The sequence below is a fragment of the Thalassophryne amazonica genome, chromosome 21, assembly GCF_902500255.1.
Source record: "Thalassophryne amazonica chromosome 21, fThaAma1.1, whole genome shotgun sequence".
NCBI classification, from domain to species: Eukaryota; Metazoa; Chordata; class Actinopteri; order Batrachoidiformes; family Batrachoididae; genus Thalassophryne; species Thalassophryne amazonica.
In genome coordinates this window covers 38,099,554-38,117,732 of record NC_047123.1, presented here as the reverse complement: position 1 = coordinate 38,117,732, position 18,179 = coordinate 38,099,554, and the positions used below count along the sequence as shown (strand labels likewise).

General features: G+C 40.0%; 1 protein-coding gene across 5 annotated transcripts; it reads right to left on the bottom strand.

Moving 5' to 3' along the window:
• Positions 1-429: 429 nt before the first annotated feature.
• Positions 430-14,264, bottom strand: tpd52l1 (tpd52 like 1). Of its 5 annotated transcripts, XM_034162242.1 has the most exons (10): positions 14,160-14,264; positions 9,708-9,806; positions 7,568-7,677; positions 6,222-6,370; positions 4,689-4,790; positions 3,493-3,525; positions 2,484-2,498; positions 1,831-1,869; positions 1,424-1,484; positions 430-888 (listed from the first exon to the last, which is right to left on the bottom strand). In XM_034162242.1, the coding sequence occupies exons 1-10, from the start codon at positions 14,176-14,178 to the stop codon at positions 766-768; spliced, it is 750 nt and encodes a 249-aa protein (XP_034018133.1). In that variant the 5' UTR covers positions 14,179-14,264; the 3' UTR covers positions 430-765. The 5 variants fall into 5 exon arrangements, with proteins under 5 accessions (XP_034018133.1, XP_034018134.1, XP_034018136.1 ...); XM_034162243.1 differs by lacking the exon at positions 3,493-3,525; XM_034162245.1 differs by lacking the exon at positions 9,708-9,806 and having other exon boundaries at positions 14,160-14,247.
• Positions 14,265-18,179: the final 3,915 nt, after the last annotated feature.

The window sequence follows — 18,179 nt, the reverse complement described above, 5'->3', positions numbered from 1 at the left end:
CGAGTTTAGAAAAAGTCTTTAGACCGACATCTTCCTGGACAACAGATGTATTACAGAACAATAATGTAAAATATATTTAAAATCAATCACAATGTGTAACTACCCAAAGTCTCACTTTTGTTATAAATAGTGGGATAAAATTCAACCTTGAGCTATCAAGTGCAATATCGCCGCTTCCATCTACAAAGAAAATACTGGAGTTTGGGTTTTACAGACTCCATTAGTCCAAGACGTGAGCCGCCATGGTGGTGGCGGAAACCAGGTTTTGGAATTAGCTCGTTTGGCTAAAACGGGCTCTGATTGGGAACTTGCTCGTCTGTGAGTAAATGTGTAAGGTTTTTACGTTTAACTGAAAACAGAGTAACAATAAAAAGAGTTTTCATGAAATATGAGCTCAGCTTCTGAGAAAGTAACAATTTCCAAAGTTGGTTTTATAAAAAAGAAAGTTAAACATTGTAGAGGACACATGGTTGGACACAAGGTGCTTTTGGTTTTGTGGTGGTGACCTACAAATCCAGACGTCATTGTGCGTTTTGATTTTAAGGTCCATCTGCTGAGTTTGGTCCAAAGTCATATGGGGTCAACTCTCTATTTTGGGTTTGGTATTTAAGTGGAGGAAAGTGTTTCCTGGGATGTGTTGGAGAACTTTCCTGTCCGAGCCACCCATCGTAAAACCAGGAACTGGTTCCAGTGTTGAGTTGGTTGGACAACAAGCTCCATCACGGCAGCCAAACAGTACCTGGTCCTGTCCTCGTGGACCAGGTTCTAACACGGCCTCTCACAGCTGTCCGTCAAGGTGTTCGTGGGCGTGTCCTGTGAGCTGGCATTTGCTGCTGAGGAGAGGACGTCCTCGAAGCTGCCTCCACTCCCCTGACCTCCAACCTTTGTCTGGAATTACACCAAAAACAAATAAATAAAAATCAAAATAAGTTCCTGTGTGGAACATAAGTTCAATGTCAGAAAAAGGTTAAATCTGACAACAGGCTGATTCAAAATCATCTAAATTTTAAATCTGGTCTCCAGTCATTCGCGTGCCAACATTAGCTTACTGGACGATGGAGGAATCCGTTGCAGCTAATGCTAACAGTAACTCATAAAAATCTGTTATGATTTTTCTGCTCGTTGCTTTTTGACTCATTTGGCTGTTGTCATGGCAACTCGTGATGATTTTTTTTAAGTGATCATATAACTGATCCACAATCAGGCAACAGTTCAGTGCCTTGCTCAAGGACACTTCAGTAGTGCTGGCGTTGGCTGAAATGACCAGTTTCCACATGACTGTGAAATTGTTCCTGATGAACATATGAATCATCCTGCTGTTTATTTTTCACTCATTTAATTTGAACAATTTAGTGTTTCCCTTCATTTTAAGAATACTTTCAAAATGTGGTGCATATTTGAGAGGTTTCAAATAAACACACACCTTTATAGTGGACACTGTCGTCTCAACTTTCTCCTCAAAAGACTTGAAGCTGGGTGAATTTCTGGAGGTAAAAAAAAAAAAAAAAAAAAAAAACATGTTTGACAAAAAGAATTAAGAACAAGGCAACAAACATCCCAGTCATTGAAAATGAAGCCAACATCTCTAAATTATATTTCATCAAATTTCACTTCATTGTCCTACAGGAAGTGTGCAAGATCATAATACATGGGGGGGCATACAAGCCCACCACACTAAAGCAAAGTGCACCAAACACACACACATACAAAAACAAAAAGTGCACTGAAGTGAGTGTTGTTCCTTCAGGACGTGTCAGCTGATAACACCGTTTGAATGTAAACACAAAGTACGACAACACCTGGAAAGAAAAGGAAGCACATGGCGGTTACCTGATGGTGGGCGTGGTCACAGAGTGTCGCATGGAGTAGCTGCCATCAGAGAGCGTTTGTGAGAGACGAGTTAATAATTAACACAAAGTCACACAAAACCACGTCATCCCTGACTGAGCTAAAAAATAAAATAACGTATCCGAAACTGCTCAGTGAGGGACACACACACACACACACACACACACACACAGATCAATAACATTATCTTTGATTCATTAAGTCTGATTTGGTGATAAATCTTTGAATCCACGCCTCCTCCTAAGCCCCGTAATACTCCATCTCACCATGTGAGAAACTAAATCAGAATGTTCAGATTGTATCCGGATCAGCTGCTGCAGCTCAGGGCCATCTGGATCAATAACCGATTATTGATTATTAGCTCTGTACAGGAACTAAGTGATCAAACTGTTTGATGTGGAAGACTGAGTGAAGCAGCAGTTTAAATGAACAGTTTGGGAGTTAAAGCTCCATCAATGTTTAACTGGTTACGGCGGCTCAGGTGGGCGCGTGTAACCGCTACAGTGATACTCCTGTGAAGAACAGCTGGATTACAGATTAAAATCAAAACCCACACAACACAGTTTTTAGCGCGTTCTCAACATGACCGATGCTGTTTGATTGTTTTTTGTTTTTTTTTTTCTTTTCTTTCTTACCCTATGGAGTTGGACCTCACGAAGCATGAAGGAAAACAAACACGTTAAAGACAATAATAATAATAATAAAAAACACTAAATATTTGACCTCAATGACAGCAGAAAAATGCAAAGTGAGGTGTTTTGAAAAACTCAAGGTCAAATATGAACACAAGCTGACATTTTCTTTTGATTCCACGTTGATCACTAAGATGTGTTCATTTGTTAAGGTGACTGATTTTTTTTTATAGAAGGCCCCACTTACGTTCATGTCTACACCCAAACTGGAGCCAGAAAACCTGTATATATATATTGCCATTTCTGAAGGTCAAAAGTCAAATTTGTTATTCATGTCATAGCCCCGTCTGTTGTAACTTCTAAACACCTGCTCATAATTTCCATCATGCATGCGATTATAAATTTATTCCCTGCTAAAGGCCCACACACATCCAGCAGGTGGCAGACATGTGAATGTTTGTCAATCTCAAGTCATCTTGCAAGCAATTGGTGGTCATTATGACTTGAGACTTGCAGATTCATGACTTGGTGACTTACTCGCACCTCTGCTAAAAAGCTGTATTGATTTGGTGCATCAAAGTTTGTCAGTTTATCGTCAAGATGCTCAAACAAAAACAAAAAGAAGAAGAGTCTCTAAATCTCTCTGTGGTCTCTGACTTCCTCTTTAAAACGGATCACTTTGTTTTGGCCTGAACCACTTTAGGTGCAGATTTCTGCATCGCCTGAACCTGAGATCTAATCACAGACAGTTTGGTTTTTGCAAGAATTATTATATCACAGTACATATTACTTTAAATGTGAACAGAATCACGCACAAAAATACACATCATAGTGATGCACTGCAAAATAAATAAATAAATGCACATAAAAACAGCTTACAAACATGCTTTTTTTTGATGTAACAAAACTTTTTGGACACAAACACACACACACACACACACACACACACACACACACACACACACACACACACACACACACACACACACAGCATAAAAACACACAAACATACCTCCGAGGGTACAACAATTCCAGACCAAACAGGCTGGAATAAAAAAAAAAAAAAAAAAGTTTTTTGTTTTTTTTTTTTGGTTTCTGCAATCAGTTTTTCCAAAACACTCCAAAAATAAATAAATAAATAAAAAACACATGATCCAAAGCCACATATGAATATTGATGATTATAACTGCCTGGTTGTATTATTTAGTAGGAATCACTCAGTTAGGAACAGCTAAACACACACACACACCCGTGTGTCTCTGCAACACAAAACAAAGGCTTTGTTTATCTGACAGAAGGACACCAGCGCTCACACACACACACACACACACACACACACACACACACACACACACACACACACAAATCTCAAACACTTTGTTTATGTTTCAGTGTCTGAAACATAAACAAAGGGAAAATGTTCTGACATTTCATCCATCAAATCTGATGGTCAAACACACCAACACACGAGCTCCAGTGTTTACTGCTGTAATCAGCAGATTCACGCAAGACTAGAAGTTTTTGCTGAGTTCATTTGTGTGGACAGTTCACATTTGTCCACTTTGACCGTCCAACCAGAGGGCGCAGTAAAACCGCTGAGCCGGTGTCGCCAACCGAATGGTCCCCCTAAAAATCTGTCCCCCCCGGTGACGCGGTTCACCGATTATCACCTCGTTTCTGCTTCAAACTGCACATCACTCATCATCTATCTCAGCAACAGATATCTGAAGCTTTTGTACAACAATAATTTCCACATAACTTCAGCATCATTTCATCATAAAAGGAGGCGGAAGCAATCAGAACACAGCAGCGTTCACTGTGGGTCAGACATTTCAAACCGTCACAGAATGTCGCCTCGTTTCTGCTTCAAACTGTCTTTAGAATGATTTAAGAGGTTTTACCTTTATCATCTGATGGTTAATAATGCCATTAATCCATTTGATTGATTTGGGTGAAGAGAGTCTCGGACGTGCTGATGCGGTCCGAAATGACGCATGCACAGATGCAAAAGGCGGACCAATTTTTAGGGGCGGACCATTTGGTCTGCTACACCAGAAGGTGTCAAAAAAAAAAAAAAAAAAAATTTCAGTGTGATAAAATTCTCTTCAAAACTAAACAGGTCAACTGTCGATCGTGTGAGTGTCTGCACTCTAACCAGAACAACCAGCGGTGTCTGATTCCACCACTAACTGGTCCATGATTCTGTACCTCATGTCTCCAAGCCGCCGCGTGATGGCACCACCCAGGTTGCTGAAGGCTGCGGAGGTTTTCTGTCCTGCTGTGGTCAACGTCTCCGATGTCTTCTTGAAGCTGATGGACACAAAATAAAAAAGAGAACTTTCAGTTAAGACATTCCACCACCAAACCACCTGTGGACCTCATGTCCTCCTGGGAGTCCACACCACTGACATTAAGTTGGTACTCCAGTGATGTTTCTCTCCTGGCTGCACCATGTAGTCAGGTCAGGTTTGGGAGCATCCATCCGTGTAAACCACCCAGGGGGGCAATCGGTCCATCCCCACCTCTCCAAAGTAAACCACCTGTTTGCTACAGCCAGGTGAAACATGGGCATGTCCATGACCTTCTCCAGTCGCTCATCCAAGTCTCAGGAAGTAACTGTTCATCTAGTGGTACCCAAGGATCCTGCAAAGAGGTCTGGTACCAAAGACATCCGGTTGTCGCCTTAAGTCACTGGTTGGAGTCCAGGTTTCAGAGCCCTACAGTAGGATCGTAGAGACGTGAAGCTTCATTTACTCGTAGGTGTGTCCACATCACCAAAGACCTCTGTCCAGTGACCTCATGTCTTCAGTCTTTTCTTCTTTTGATCTCAAAAGACCCAGAGACATGAACACTGACCGCACACAGATACACTTCTGATGGCAGCAGAGTCACGGGAGTGAAAATCCCTCATGTGCATCCAGACATGCACGTGAGGGACGTTTTCCTTTCTCTGCCACTGGACAAGACAGAGTCTACAGATCTGGAGTAGGACCTCTGGTTCTGGACTGTGGCTACCTACTGGCCCAAAAAAAATTTCTTTAAGTGTATCCATACGTGGACAAACACAATATCAGCCGTTATTCTTCAAAACCTGAATTTTTGTCTCGATCCAGGACAAGGAAAAACTCAGACCCTCCAATTCCTCACTCAGCTTCTCGAGTGCTACAATCAGGATCACAGCATTAAAGTCGAGGTCAGTAAATCTTTCCTCATGGACACGGGTTGAGAAAATTGCCTAAACATCCTGTGGACTCTTGAGCCAAAATGTCTTGTCTTAATTTAACATTGTGCTCTGTCCCACTCTGAGGTCACTGACTGGCATCTAACCAATGTCCCCGCCCACAACGCCACCTCAGACTTCTGAGGAGCTGACATTTAGTCCAGCTCAGTCTAATTCTCTGATTAGACCTTCAGCTCTGAGCTCGGAGGCAGCAGACGAGCGACTCTACCGGCGTCCCATCTGATCTGGTTACACTTCAGGCTGGAGATCAGTTTACACTCACAATCGCCGTCCTCATCCATAATGAAAATGTGCAGCCACCTGGGTGAACCGAGACGTCGGTTCACAAGTGGTAAAAATTCCACATCCAGATTAAAGTAATGTGCCACATTGCACACATCAATAAAGTTATTTACTTTGAACTCTGACATCATCGCCAACCATGGAGGTCACAGCACATGTTCTCGTATCTGAAGGGTATCTGCGACGGTAAACAGCTTGCGTTGCTTGAGTGCACTTACGCTGTGGAGGTCTGCACGTCGTGCCAGCCTTTGCTGAAGTTGTTCCGGAGCTCGTTCAGAGGTCCAATGCCCAGTTTGTGCTTCAGCTCGGCCTGCTGCTTCTCCTTTGAGGACAAAACCTGCTTCAGGGTTCCGATTTCCTCCTCCAGCTGCAAGATCCAAAGAGAAGAAGACCCGAACCGTGAGTCGCAGGCAGACAACATGCACGGCGCCTGTGCAGCTCCGTGTAACAGGCCGAGGCGCCGTGCCACTGTGGAACTCATCATCAATACACAGACGTTCAACAGCACAATTAAAACATTAAACAATTTAGTAAAAATCACTTCAGGAGACAGAAACACAATATTATTTGTTTCACATGCTAAGTCATTTGATGAGCCATTAGTTACTGCGCTAATGAGACTTGTTAGCAATAATACATCATGTTTAAGTTAAACTGTTAATAAGTTACTTGAGGAGAATGTATTTGCTGCCATCTAGTTTTACTTTTCAACTGAATGCAAAGACTTCTTTTTGTTTAAATGCTGTGCTCGAGAAAGAAGTCAGATTTACAGCTTTAAAGCTTTCGCTAGTATCAGAAAATGGCTAGCATGCTAACTATAAAGACACATTATTGAATTAAAGCATTCAATCACTCATTAATGTAAACTAATTTTCCCCCCAACAAACAAGCTAACCAGTCACGCTAGCTACCTTGGTGAGCTATTAGCAGTTGGACCTAGCTAGCTAGATTGGTCACTATCCAAATAATGTGTTAGCAGCCACTTGAAGGAAATACAATCATTTGTGACACACAATATGACACTTCACATCACACTAACCTCTCAATCCAGATGTTCACATGAACATTAACTAATTTGCTCAGAAAAACAAACTGCTAAAATTACTTGTGCATCCAGCGTCATAAATGAGAAATATTTCCCCGTCACTAAAAACTACCATGTACAATGTTTATTTATTGCAAAAAATATTCAAAATATAAATAGAAAATTAAGATTTGAAATGGACTGGACTCGTGAAGTGGATACAGAAAAACATTGAGGTATTACAGAAATAAATGTTGCTAAAAGAGGAGCACGACCCGACATTAAGCCAGAAAAAAAAAAAAGTCTGTTTAAAGCTGTTAATCCACTGAGACAGAGAGGGCCCCAAAACAAACAAACAAACAAACAAACAAACAAACCAGAGCTCCGTCTTTGTTGGACCATTATATTTCTAATCTTATCTCCATTCCCGACCTTTCCCGCTTCTTTGTGTTGTTACTTTAAAAGTGACTGTACGTACTGTTTTTATCTGAATGTCTTATTTGAGATTAAACAGACATGAGTGTGCACGTGCAGTCATACTTTGATGAGTTCTTGCTGAATCTCTGCTCGTTCTTCCTCAGTCATAGAGTTGTTGACTTCTGATACCAAATCATCATCAGCGTCTCTCAGAGGCTCAGAGTCCAGAAAACCTGCAACAAAAAAAAAAGAACAAATGATTCAACAGACTTCACCTTCATGAAAATCTGAGAAAAGTGAATCATAACAAATGAAATCTGATACAAAACCAGAACAGCTCTGTGGAATTTGTAATCACAAAATCAGATCATAAATGAAAAAATTCAAACAATTACAGTAGCAATTAAAATGACACAAGAGACTTTAAAAGAAAGACAAAGGCTTGAGTGAATATGGGAAGATATAATTTCCAAAGAGACTCTTTTACACAGACATAAGAGGCTTCTATAGACAGCAGAGTATCATCAGCATAGCACATGAACCAGTTAAATTTCACACACTGAGCCTGCTGCTGTGTTAATGTGAATAATATAAGATTTATGATGTGACTATCCTCTCCTTGAGCAAATTATGTGTTTGAAATATTCTCTTTTGGAGCAAAGCGTGGCCCTGTACAGGGTCCACCCCGCCTCATGCCCTATGACTGCTGGGATAGACTTCAGCCCCCCTGTGACCTTTAACTGGAGTAAGCAGTTGAAGATGGGATAGAATCTTTATTGTCATTGCACATATATACATAGAACGAAACTTGTCCTCTGCATTTAACCGTCCTAATTACAGTTAGACACAGTCCAACCACTAGGGTCAGTGGGCAGCCACAGTATGGCACCCGGGGACCAACTCCAGATGTAGAGACGCTGCCTTGGTCAGGGGCAGAGAAAGGAGCAGACCCTAAATAAACATGTTTTTGATTGTGGGAGGAAACCCACACAGGCACAGAGAGAACATGCAAACTCCACATAGGAAGGCTGGGAATTGATCCCACGACCTTCTTGCTGTGAGGCACCAGTGCTAACCACTAATCCACCATGCATGAGTGAGTGAAGCAGAATGTGACCTCAAAAACAAAAAATATACACGTGGTCCGACACAAAGATTTTTGTTTCCTACCATTTTTTATGGTGCCAGTACAGATCTTGCTCAAATCTTAAAAATGCACAATGGGGGGGGGGTTGTCATCTTGCCCATTTCTTTGGGTGTGTGTCTGCTTTGTCTCATCTTTGTGCACACATGTGTCCGTCTGTGTCTCTGTCCCACAGTTATATGATGTCTGGCTGCAGACTGCAAAGTACACGGATTATCTGTCTGTCTGACAATACAGACGGATGTTTTCTGATGTCACACTGACATTTAATGTACGGAAAAAAAAGATTTGACGTTTTAAATATGGAATTGGAATGAAACAAATGTGTTGCTGTTGCTATGATTCCAAGTAAAAACTTCAGTTCCTCAAATGAAAATGTGGCATTTGAGGAAATCATGAGCATAAAGAATAAAAACTGCAGACAGAGAAGCTCTGGTTCTTACAATAAACCCTTAAAAAACCCCAGAAGACGACGTGCTGTCTGACTGAAACTGGTGCTGTGGAAAAAGCCGTAACACAGAGTTAAAGAGGGAATTAAACCAAACACATTATGAGGACAGCAGTTCATGCAGAATGACTGCAGACATTAAATTCTCTTTGCTGCTCCTCAACATGAGTCACCAACTCTTGTAAGTGATGCTTGTTGAGAAATGTTTAATTTTTTTAAAAATAATTTTTATTTTTGTTCAAATGCAGCATCACAAAAGGTTTCACACCGTCGTCAGACTGAAAGCAGAGAAACAGCACATGCAGCAAACACACAAACAACAAAACTGAAAAGCAGCGTGCACACAACAAATCAAGCACATTTTAAAACCCGGAGAGCAAATCAGAACACGAGCCGCGAAAAGAACAAATCTGAGATTCTGTTCAGCAAACAGACAAAACTGCAAAAATGGGATCACTGAAAAGTTGATTTGTTATGAGTTTTAATTGTTGAATTGTGCCGTATAAATTTATTCATTCATAAAAAAAAATAAATAAAAAAAAAACACCTGCAGCAAACTAAAATCACAGCAGTCAGCCAAAGTATCGGGGAATTTAAAATGTTCTGTCTCACTCAGATTTCCAGCAGCTTAACAGAGGGGATCTGACCTGCCGGCGGAGTCGGAGTCTTACCGAGCTCTTCCCCGTTTCTGTCGGTGTTAACCCATTCCTCTCCAGGACCCAGGCTGTCCCAGTCCACCACGGCCTCGCCAAGAACACTGGAGTACAAACCTGCAGCGCAGCGACGCAGCAGGATGGAAGCAAACCAGATAGCAAGTGTTACATGACCACGTCTCACGGAGACGAGAAAATCTCTTTAACAAGCACCAAACATTTAAACAGCTCTGAGCAGGAGGGAGAACAATGCACCATTCAGTCTGTCCTTATTGAGCAACTCAAGCTTCTGTGGAAATCTCATTACATCATAAATCAGTAGCTCGGGGAGGAAGCTGGTGCAGATTTCTTATTTCCTTCTGGTTACACACAATCTGTCCTGACTCAGGAAAACAGCTCTTCCAAGAACAAAAACTTTAGAGTAATTTTCAGTTTCACTCAAAACAACGTCTGATTGCTCTCGCGCATGGCCAACGTGGAACAACACCCATCGTTACCTCATCAAGGTGTTTATTAAAAAGGACAAATTTAGCCGCAGGTGTACAACGTAAGATGCTCTGATCTGTATGTCAAAACATCTGGATCTCTCACTGACACACACACACACACACACACACACACACACACACACACACACACACACAGGCCGTACAAACCACTGAAGCACACGAGCGGCCACGTTACCACTCATGAGCCATGTGGACGTCTCGTTAGAACGTTATCAATTTTTTGCTGATTCTCTCATTTCTTTTTGTTCTCCAGTTAATGTAACCTTCTTCCTTCCTAATCTCAGTGACTCTCATTGAGACAAACACTCAGTTCTCCTCAGCTCTGCCAGGATCATGTGACACAAACACACAAAATTCAGAAACGTAACAATTTGTATGATTTTTTTATGCTTCAAACGTCATCCTCACATACGATGTCGTGGTTACAGTTTGATCAAGATTTTGTCAGACATTTTTTCTTCATTTGTGTTCACTTTTTCATTGAAACTGTAATGAAGACATGTCCATGATAAACACAACAAAATTTGAATTTTGACTGTATTCCTACTTACTTTCAAAATTCCCTCTCATTTTTCCTCCATTAAGTCTCCTTCACTCTGTTCTCCTTATACAGTGCAGCAGATAACTGAAACAATCTTTCAAATGGTGATACAAACACCAAATTTGGCACACATATTCTTTAAACATTACTCTTTTGAGAAAGCAGACTATCCACTTGATTGTTCAATAGGCAGCCAAGTAGGGGTCAATGAAGAATTACATGGGGGTCAAGATTTACAAATGCTCCAATCATATTGAAAAGTATACCACATTATTCATCTGATCATACAGATACCAAAAAGGTATAGTTTGGACTATCTTTGATTGAATGTTATGAAGTTATGGGGTAAAAACAGCATAAATGGTACAAACGGTCAATCTCAGTTTGTACAGGGGCCAAAGTTAAAGTTGCTCCAATTTTGGTACAAAGTGATGCAAATTATTGGTTGAGTGAATAGGGTTTTAAAAAGGAATAGTTTGCACCATGTGTCGTCCTTAGTTATCATGTTACAGAGTAACATATGTCATATGCCATAGAATCCAATGGACATTGACATTGTTTGACCTTTACTTTGGACAGTAAACATTCAACACGGTCAAATCTATTTAATTTATTAATCCTATTAGCTCAACCAATAATTTGCATCACTATTTACCAAAATTGGAGCAACTTTAACTTTGGCCTCCCGTACAAACTGAAATTGAGCTTTGTCACCGTTTTTGCTATTTTTGCCCCATAACTTCATAACATTCAGTCAAAGATAGTCCAAACTATACCTTTTTGGAATCTTTATGGTTGGATGAATAATGTGGTATAGTTTTCAATATGATTGGAGCATCTTTTAATTTTGATCCCTGTGTAATTCTTCATTGACCCCTACCTACCTACTCACTGCTGTAATTTTCACCTACTCAGTTTTTTTTTTTTTTAATACAGCTTAGTTTAACTTTTTCTTCAATCATAAAATACAGCATGCACCTCATTTTCGTGCATATTCCCTCACGCTGACATCTACATAAAAAAATAACAGTTTAATTTTTGTATTATTACTACACTGGTCAGCGCAATTTTTCTAACAGATTTTTGGTAATTTGGGGCGCTGAATCCAAAGTGTTAGTTTTTGCCAATAACATCATATTTTTGAGATATGAAAACATACAATTCAGTCCAAAAGTATTCGGTCACTTGGTATTTCATGCATTTTAATTTGTTTATACCATTTCAAATATAAAAAACAAAACAAAAACTACAGTCGCACATGCAGGCTTTTTGCAGCAAAATCACGAGGATTAAATTGCCTGCACCAGGGAGGCGTCTGCATAGAAAAGATCATTTGAGGAGTGGAACATGCGAGTGGTAATATGGCGGCCATGCCGTTAAAAAAATATTAGCCAATGAGATATCCAGATATTTTTTTACATACAGATCAGTGGTAAAATGTGGCGAGTGGAACCCGAACAGGTCAGTGTGTGAGACACGCCCACTACACCAGCCTGTGTCCCGTCCGACACGCCCACACAAGACACTGTTCAGCCATGACATTAGGTGTGCTCATCTGTTTGGAGAGGGGGCGTGGCCAGCTGCAGCTCCTTCCCATTTAAAGCAACAGACACAGACACAAAAATCATTTTTTATTTTTGTTTTGTTGATGCATCTCATGAGTTTCTGCTGTTGGCCACTGTGGCGAGAATTTTTAAAAATTTTCATACAAGACAAAAGATGGCCATTATTAGCTTGATGAAAAGTAAACTAATTATGCGCAGACGTCGTAAAAAATGTCTATCAAGAAACAGAAATGGAACAAAATCCAGTAATAAAATAAATTGTAAAAGAAGATAAATATTAAAGTATAAACATGAAAAGGTCACATTTGGACAAGAAGACAGAGACAACAGGTCTGAAGTCTGCAAAGTAAAAAACAAACAAACCCTGATTTCAGAGATTATTGAACAGTTTGCTGCAAACACTCACAGCTGCTAGATTTGGAAAATAAATGTCACTCAGAGACATGTGTTCTGCAAACAAAAGTCACGAAACAGGATCTCATTAGCGGATGGAACCCGGTCTGGAATTTCCATGTTGTGTTGAACAAACAGTAACACAACCCGACGGCGCTGAGTGGCCAGTACCAGGTCCATATCTCAAATATCTGCTCAGCGCTTTCATTGCTTCATCTCAGTTATTTTCACGACTGAATGGAGCTGAAATCATGAAATCACAAGAGTTTGTCCTCATATTATTCTGTCTATTTTTGCAGTATTTTGCACACAGCTGTTCTTGGACTGAATGCGTTTCTGAACACTGTTTTTGTGAGCTGTTAAACATACAATCTCACTTTGTAATCAATGCAGTTGATAGAATTGTTTATTGATACGGTACTGCACAGAAACCACAAGTTACTGTTAGTACTGCACTCACTGTTACTTCAACTATGTAACAGTTGATGCACAATCCTACACTTTGATCTTGAAATTCATTAAACACCACAATGTCACTCTGTATCTCACATTCTAATCCAATCACATTTGTTCCGAAATCTGACTGTGAGAGAAAATACTGAGTACACAGTGGCAAAATATTCGACCGTTTCACATTTGATGTATAACTCCGTGCCCTGACCGTGTTGCTGCGCAGATGTCAATAATGGCGCCATCAGCTGAGAGTGACCGAAACTGGTGCAGCGACAACACCGAAATAAGTGGATTTAACTGGACTGATTGATGGATTTACCTCAATGCAGCTGACGAGAAAAACTCAATTTGCAATCGTAAATTCCAGCATGAACATCTGCAAATCATCAGACACAACAGGATTATTCCATAAATAATCCCAGCGGATTCCTGTTGGAATAATAAAGTACACTACTAACGGTCACTTTGTAAAAGCTATTACATCGTTAAATGAATATGGAGAGAGTTATGTTACAGAGCTGAAACCACATCTGTTGACTACAGCATAAATTTTTAATAATTCTTCAAGTTATATAATTGTGTCATCCATGAAGAGCAATAATCCTGGAATCCTGCATTAGAATAAACATTATTGCAGTGTGTGTGTGTGTGTGTATATATATCTATACATAAATTAAGCACATTTTTCAATGCGTATTTTATCAGATCTGGATCATGCAGTTTTATTTAAAATTATGCGGGGGGGGGGGGGGTGCAACTTTTAGAATCAGGCCTCATAAAATGTGAATCCGCCCCTGAATAAAGCATCAGTCAGGTTGTATTTCCATTTATCCAAAACTGTTCTAAATGTTCTTTTTTTTTTCCTTCTCTGATTTTTCTGGCGTGGTTTTTCCGCCCCTGTGTTGACGTGGGCTTCCCACAGACCCACAGTCACCTCCGGTAACCACGCGTCCAGCTCCGAGCGTTAAATTAACTCTTAAAGTGTTGAAATAAACTCACACGGACTGACCTGGCTGTCGGCTGTCCATCACCGTCGGTCTGTGCAGATCCACGAGCGGACAGGACACGGGGGGACTCGGGTTTCCACGGATGTCACGCGCAGGGTCAGCTGTGGGGCGGAGCTTCCAGCTGCAGCCAATCAGTTGCTTCGCTGTAATTGCTTAGTTTGTTTAACGGAAGCTTTTTAATTTTTGTTTTTCATATTGTTCGTACTGTTGCAATGCACGTGGACGTGACGTCACTCACAAATGTCTTCCAAAACCCTTTCGCTTCAATTTCATGTTATTAAATCAATGAAATTAGTTAAGTAATTCTTTCAAATGTTATTTATCTATATCGCACTCATCCACGTGAATTTATTCACACTACAATCAAAGATATAAAGTACAATCAAAGGCTCACTGGCTGTAAAAGTCATAATTCAGTCATATTGTATAAAAGATAGCATTTAATTAACTCATTTTTGTGTTTTATATTTTGGATCATGTTATTAAGATTTGTTTCAATAAAACAATAAAAGACTGATTTCGAGATCAGTTTTATAGGTACTGTAAAACTTAAACTACCTGTTAACCAGCGTTTATTTCAAAATAAGAGTTCTGTGAATTTTCTACCACGGTGCACGTCTGCCCTCTACTGACAAACCGCTGTATTACAACTTAGCTTAAATAGCAAATCTAAATAAAACACAGTACCAATTAAAATAAATAAACACCTCAATCCAAAAAAAAAAAAAAAAAAAAAAAAAACACCATATCAATAATAAGTCAAATAGTCCATGTTTGGTTTTGGATCTAGTTTATTTACCACAAAGTCCTCAGCATTTATGTTTGGTTTCTAACATTGGTTTTACACTTGCAGCAGAGATCATGGCATGTAGAGTAAGAATAAAATAATAAATCACCATCATTCAGATGTGTACAGAGAAAAAACAAAACAAGGTTTCATGTCACATTTTGTATACATTCAATCCAGTTTAGTGGATTATTTCACACATTCACGGTCCTCATGTGCAGATTATTTTATGCTCCCGCTTTTGTTTTTTGGCATGTGTTTTGGTGTTTGATAATCAGCCGTCACGAGATAAAAAAAAAAAAACACGCCTTACGCTCCTCCTCCATGATGTGACTCAATCAAGAATGAATTTTTTAAACCTTGACACAAAAAATGTCATTTTTGACATGTAAATCTTCCCATGCTGTTGATGAAACCTGTCAATCTTGCACATTCAACAATAATCAATATGTATAACTTTGCACTGATCTGGACACAGCTGTGGATCTGTCACAGTGAAATCTACGGCAGTTCTAACAGTGACAGTTTTCAGGTCTGGTCAGAAATGGCTGAAGGGTTCACTGTGCGCTCATCTAGTTTTGGGGTTTTCCTGAGCTGCTCTTTGCTGCCCTCTGCTGGAAAAAAGTTAAAATGCAAACCATATTTTCCTCAATCTTCTATTACATTGTCAAAGCATTTAAAAAAAAAAAAAAAAAAAACTTGGCTTCCAAATTTTGATATATTTCTTACATTTTTATTGAGACTTGGTGCAACTATGACTTGTCGGGAATAAGAACCAGATTATTTTGGTGCCGACTGGAATCACATTCTTAATTTTTTATTTTTCCTAACTTCTGAGTCAGGATAAAGATGGAGATCCACAGCAGTGAAACTGATTAATGTGATGAATGAGGCTAAAAACACACAAAGGTTTCATTCATTATTCACATTCCTAAAACAAGATTCCGCGAGCTGGGAGTTTGTGTGTTTCATCAGCAGAGGATTGAGGGAAGTCTGAGAAAAAGTGAGGACATGAGAGGACGTTGGCGAGCGGACAGATCATGAAGGACAGACAGAGTGATGACTGCTGCCAGGTGACGACCTTTAAAACTCGCCAACATCTCCCGTCGCCTAGCAACAACACTGGAAACCAGTGCTGCTCTTCAAACATCCTGCAAAGACCAGAATCTGAAGCAGAAAACCACACAGAGCTCAGCTCTAATCCCACCCACAGGCAGCACAGAATCCCTGAGGACATCCCAAGGTCGAGACTAGGTCAGACTCTACAGTCCAGGTGAAGCCGGTATCGGTTCTGGATAGTCTGGTCCAACAGAAGCATCGGTGGCTGTGACTGGAGAACGTGTCTGTTGCTTCTCCAGTCACAGCTTCCCAGCTGAAGACTCGGCTCAGGTCTTGTGTCTTTGGGACAAAGTCACAGCAGAATTTAAACTGAACTTTACAGACACGTCCAGACGTCTGAGGCGTGAAAACCTCGAACCTCACTCTCACGCTTTCAATATTTTCAAAAGCATTCTGCTTAAATCTCTTTAGGTAATATAGAATAAAAAAATACAGAAAAATTTCAAACAAGTTTTTTGTCTTCGTGCAAATTAAAATTAGTAAAACCTTTGAAATCCATTTTCACACACAAAATGATGTTAATTCCACCCAAATACTGCAAAAAGTAAGAAAAAAACAACAAAAAAAAAAACAAATCGGCGATGAGAAAGAAAAAAAAAATCACGGCAAGATGAATCTGAAAGTGAAATAACTTATCAAACTCTTTGTTCTGGCTGACTTTGATGATGTAGATTCTGACAGCTGGCGTAGAAAAAAAAAAAAAAAAAAACCCTGAGCGGAGCAAGATAACAGAACCGGTTCTGCACATCAAACCCACTCTGCAGAATCTCACTCACATGTGTTTGACACTTTTAGAGCTCAGACAAAAACAAGTGCAACAATTTCAAAAACACTCCAACCGTGGTGATGATCATCATCATGAGGTCACTATTCTTCCTGTTTCTGAGTTTGATTGTCAAGATTTAAAACCACAACTGTGCAGCAAATAATTCAAGTCACATTTCGTGAAGATAAAGATGAAAGTCCAGTTGTGTCTGCAGTGAGAACACATTGATCCGGATCCAGATGTGGATCAGAGACCTGTTTCTAAAGCACTTTAACACACACTGATCTCAGCAGAAACGTCCGTTTATACTTTCATCTACAGCACAATCAGGGACGATTCTACAAACAGAATAAATAAGTCAGTTTGGACTTCCTGTCTGTCATTAAACCTTATCTTCACTTCGTCAGACGTGGCGATAAGTCTGAACAGCACTCCAACTTTTAAAATGCGTTCACCTGATGAATTACTGTTAATGAATGACAAGTTGTAAGTCCATCCACCTGCCACTAGATGGCAGAAGAGGCTAAATAGGCCAGAAGGAATCCAGAATAGACTGGAGGCGGATTTGTGCTTTTTAGCAAATGAGTGCAGATTATATTTGCTTGGAAGATATTCGGTGGAGCGCTGAGGATCTTTGTGGACAATAAGGTGTTGAAAAACAATTCAATAGTTGGCACTTTTTTTGAACTGTGGGTCAGATTTACCAGCAAGAAATGGTGAAAAGTGGTTTTAATTCAGCAAACACTAATAATCTAAACTGACTACGATGCCATCTGAGGTGCAGATGTCAGTTTACCTTCAACATGTGATTACGCTGCACCACACGGGGACGTAACCATCTGCTGAGAGTTCAGAGGATGCGCACTGTTGCTGGGTTCCCAGCCTTGTAAACCCTTACCAAAAAATAGTACTGATAAGTATATAAACAGTAAACTGGAAGTATACTTGAAACATACTTGCATGTACTACTTTTTGGTAAGGGAATGTTTTGAGTTCTATTATTTGTGTGAGTGAGTACATGTGTGACAGCAGCGGCACTATTGTGTTAATAAAGATTCATATTTGCTGTCAGCAAAACAAGTAAGTTACCCATAAGGTCAAAGGACACAACTGTACGCTGATTTTTGTCTGTCAGCCCGTCTTATTTCACCAGAAGTTAACTTCTTAAATGAATAAACAGTTGAGACTTTGATGCATATTTGAGCAGCTTTTGTCACCATCTAGTGGGCGATGTGAGCACTTCAGGACTTCTGTAGACTTCCTACTTGAAACTCAAAATGTATTAAAAAAAAAAAAAAAGAGCCATCTCTAAATGTCAGAAATGTCTGATTTTTGGCAGGCAGAGCTTTG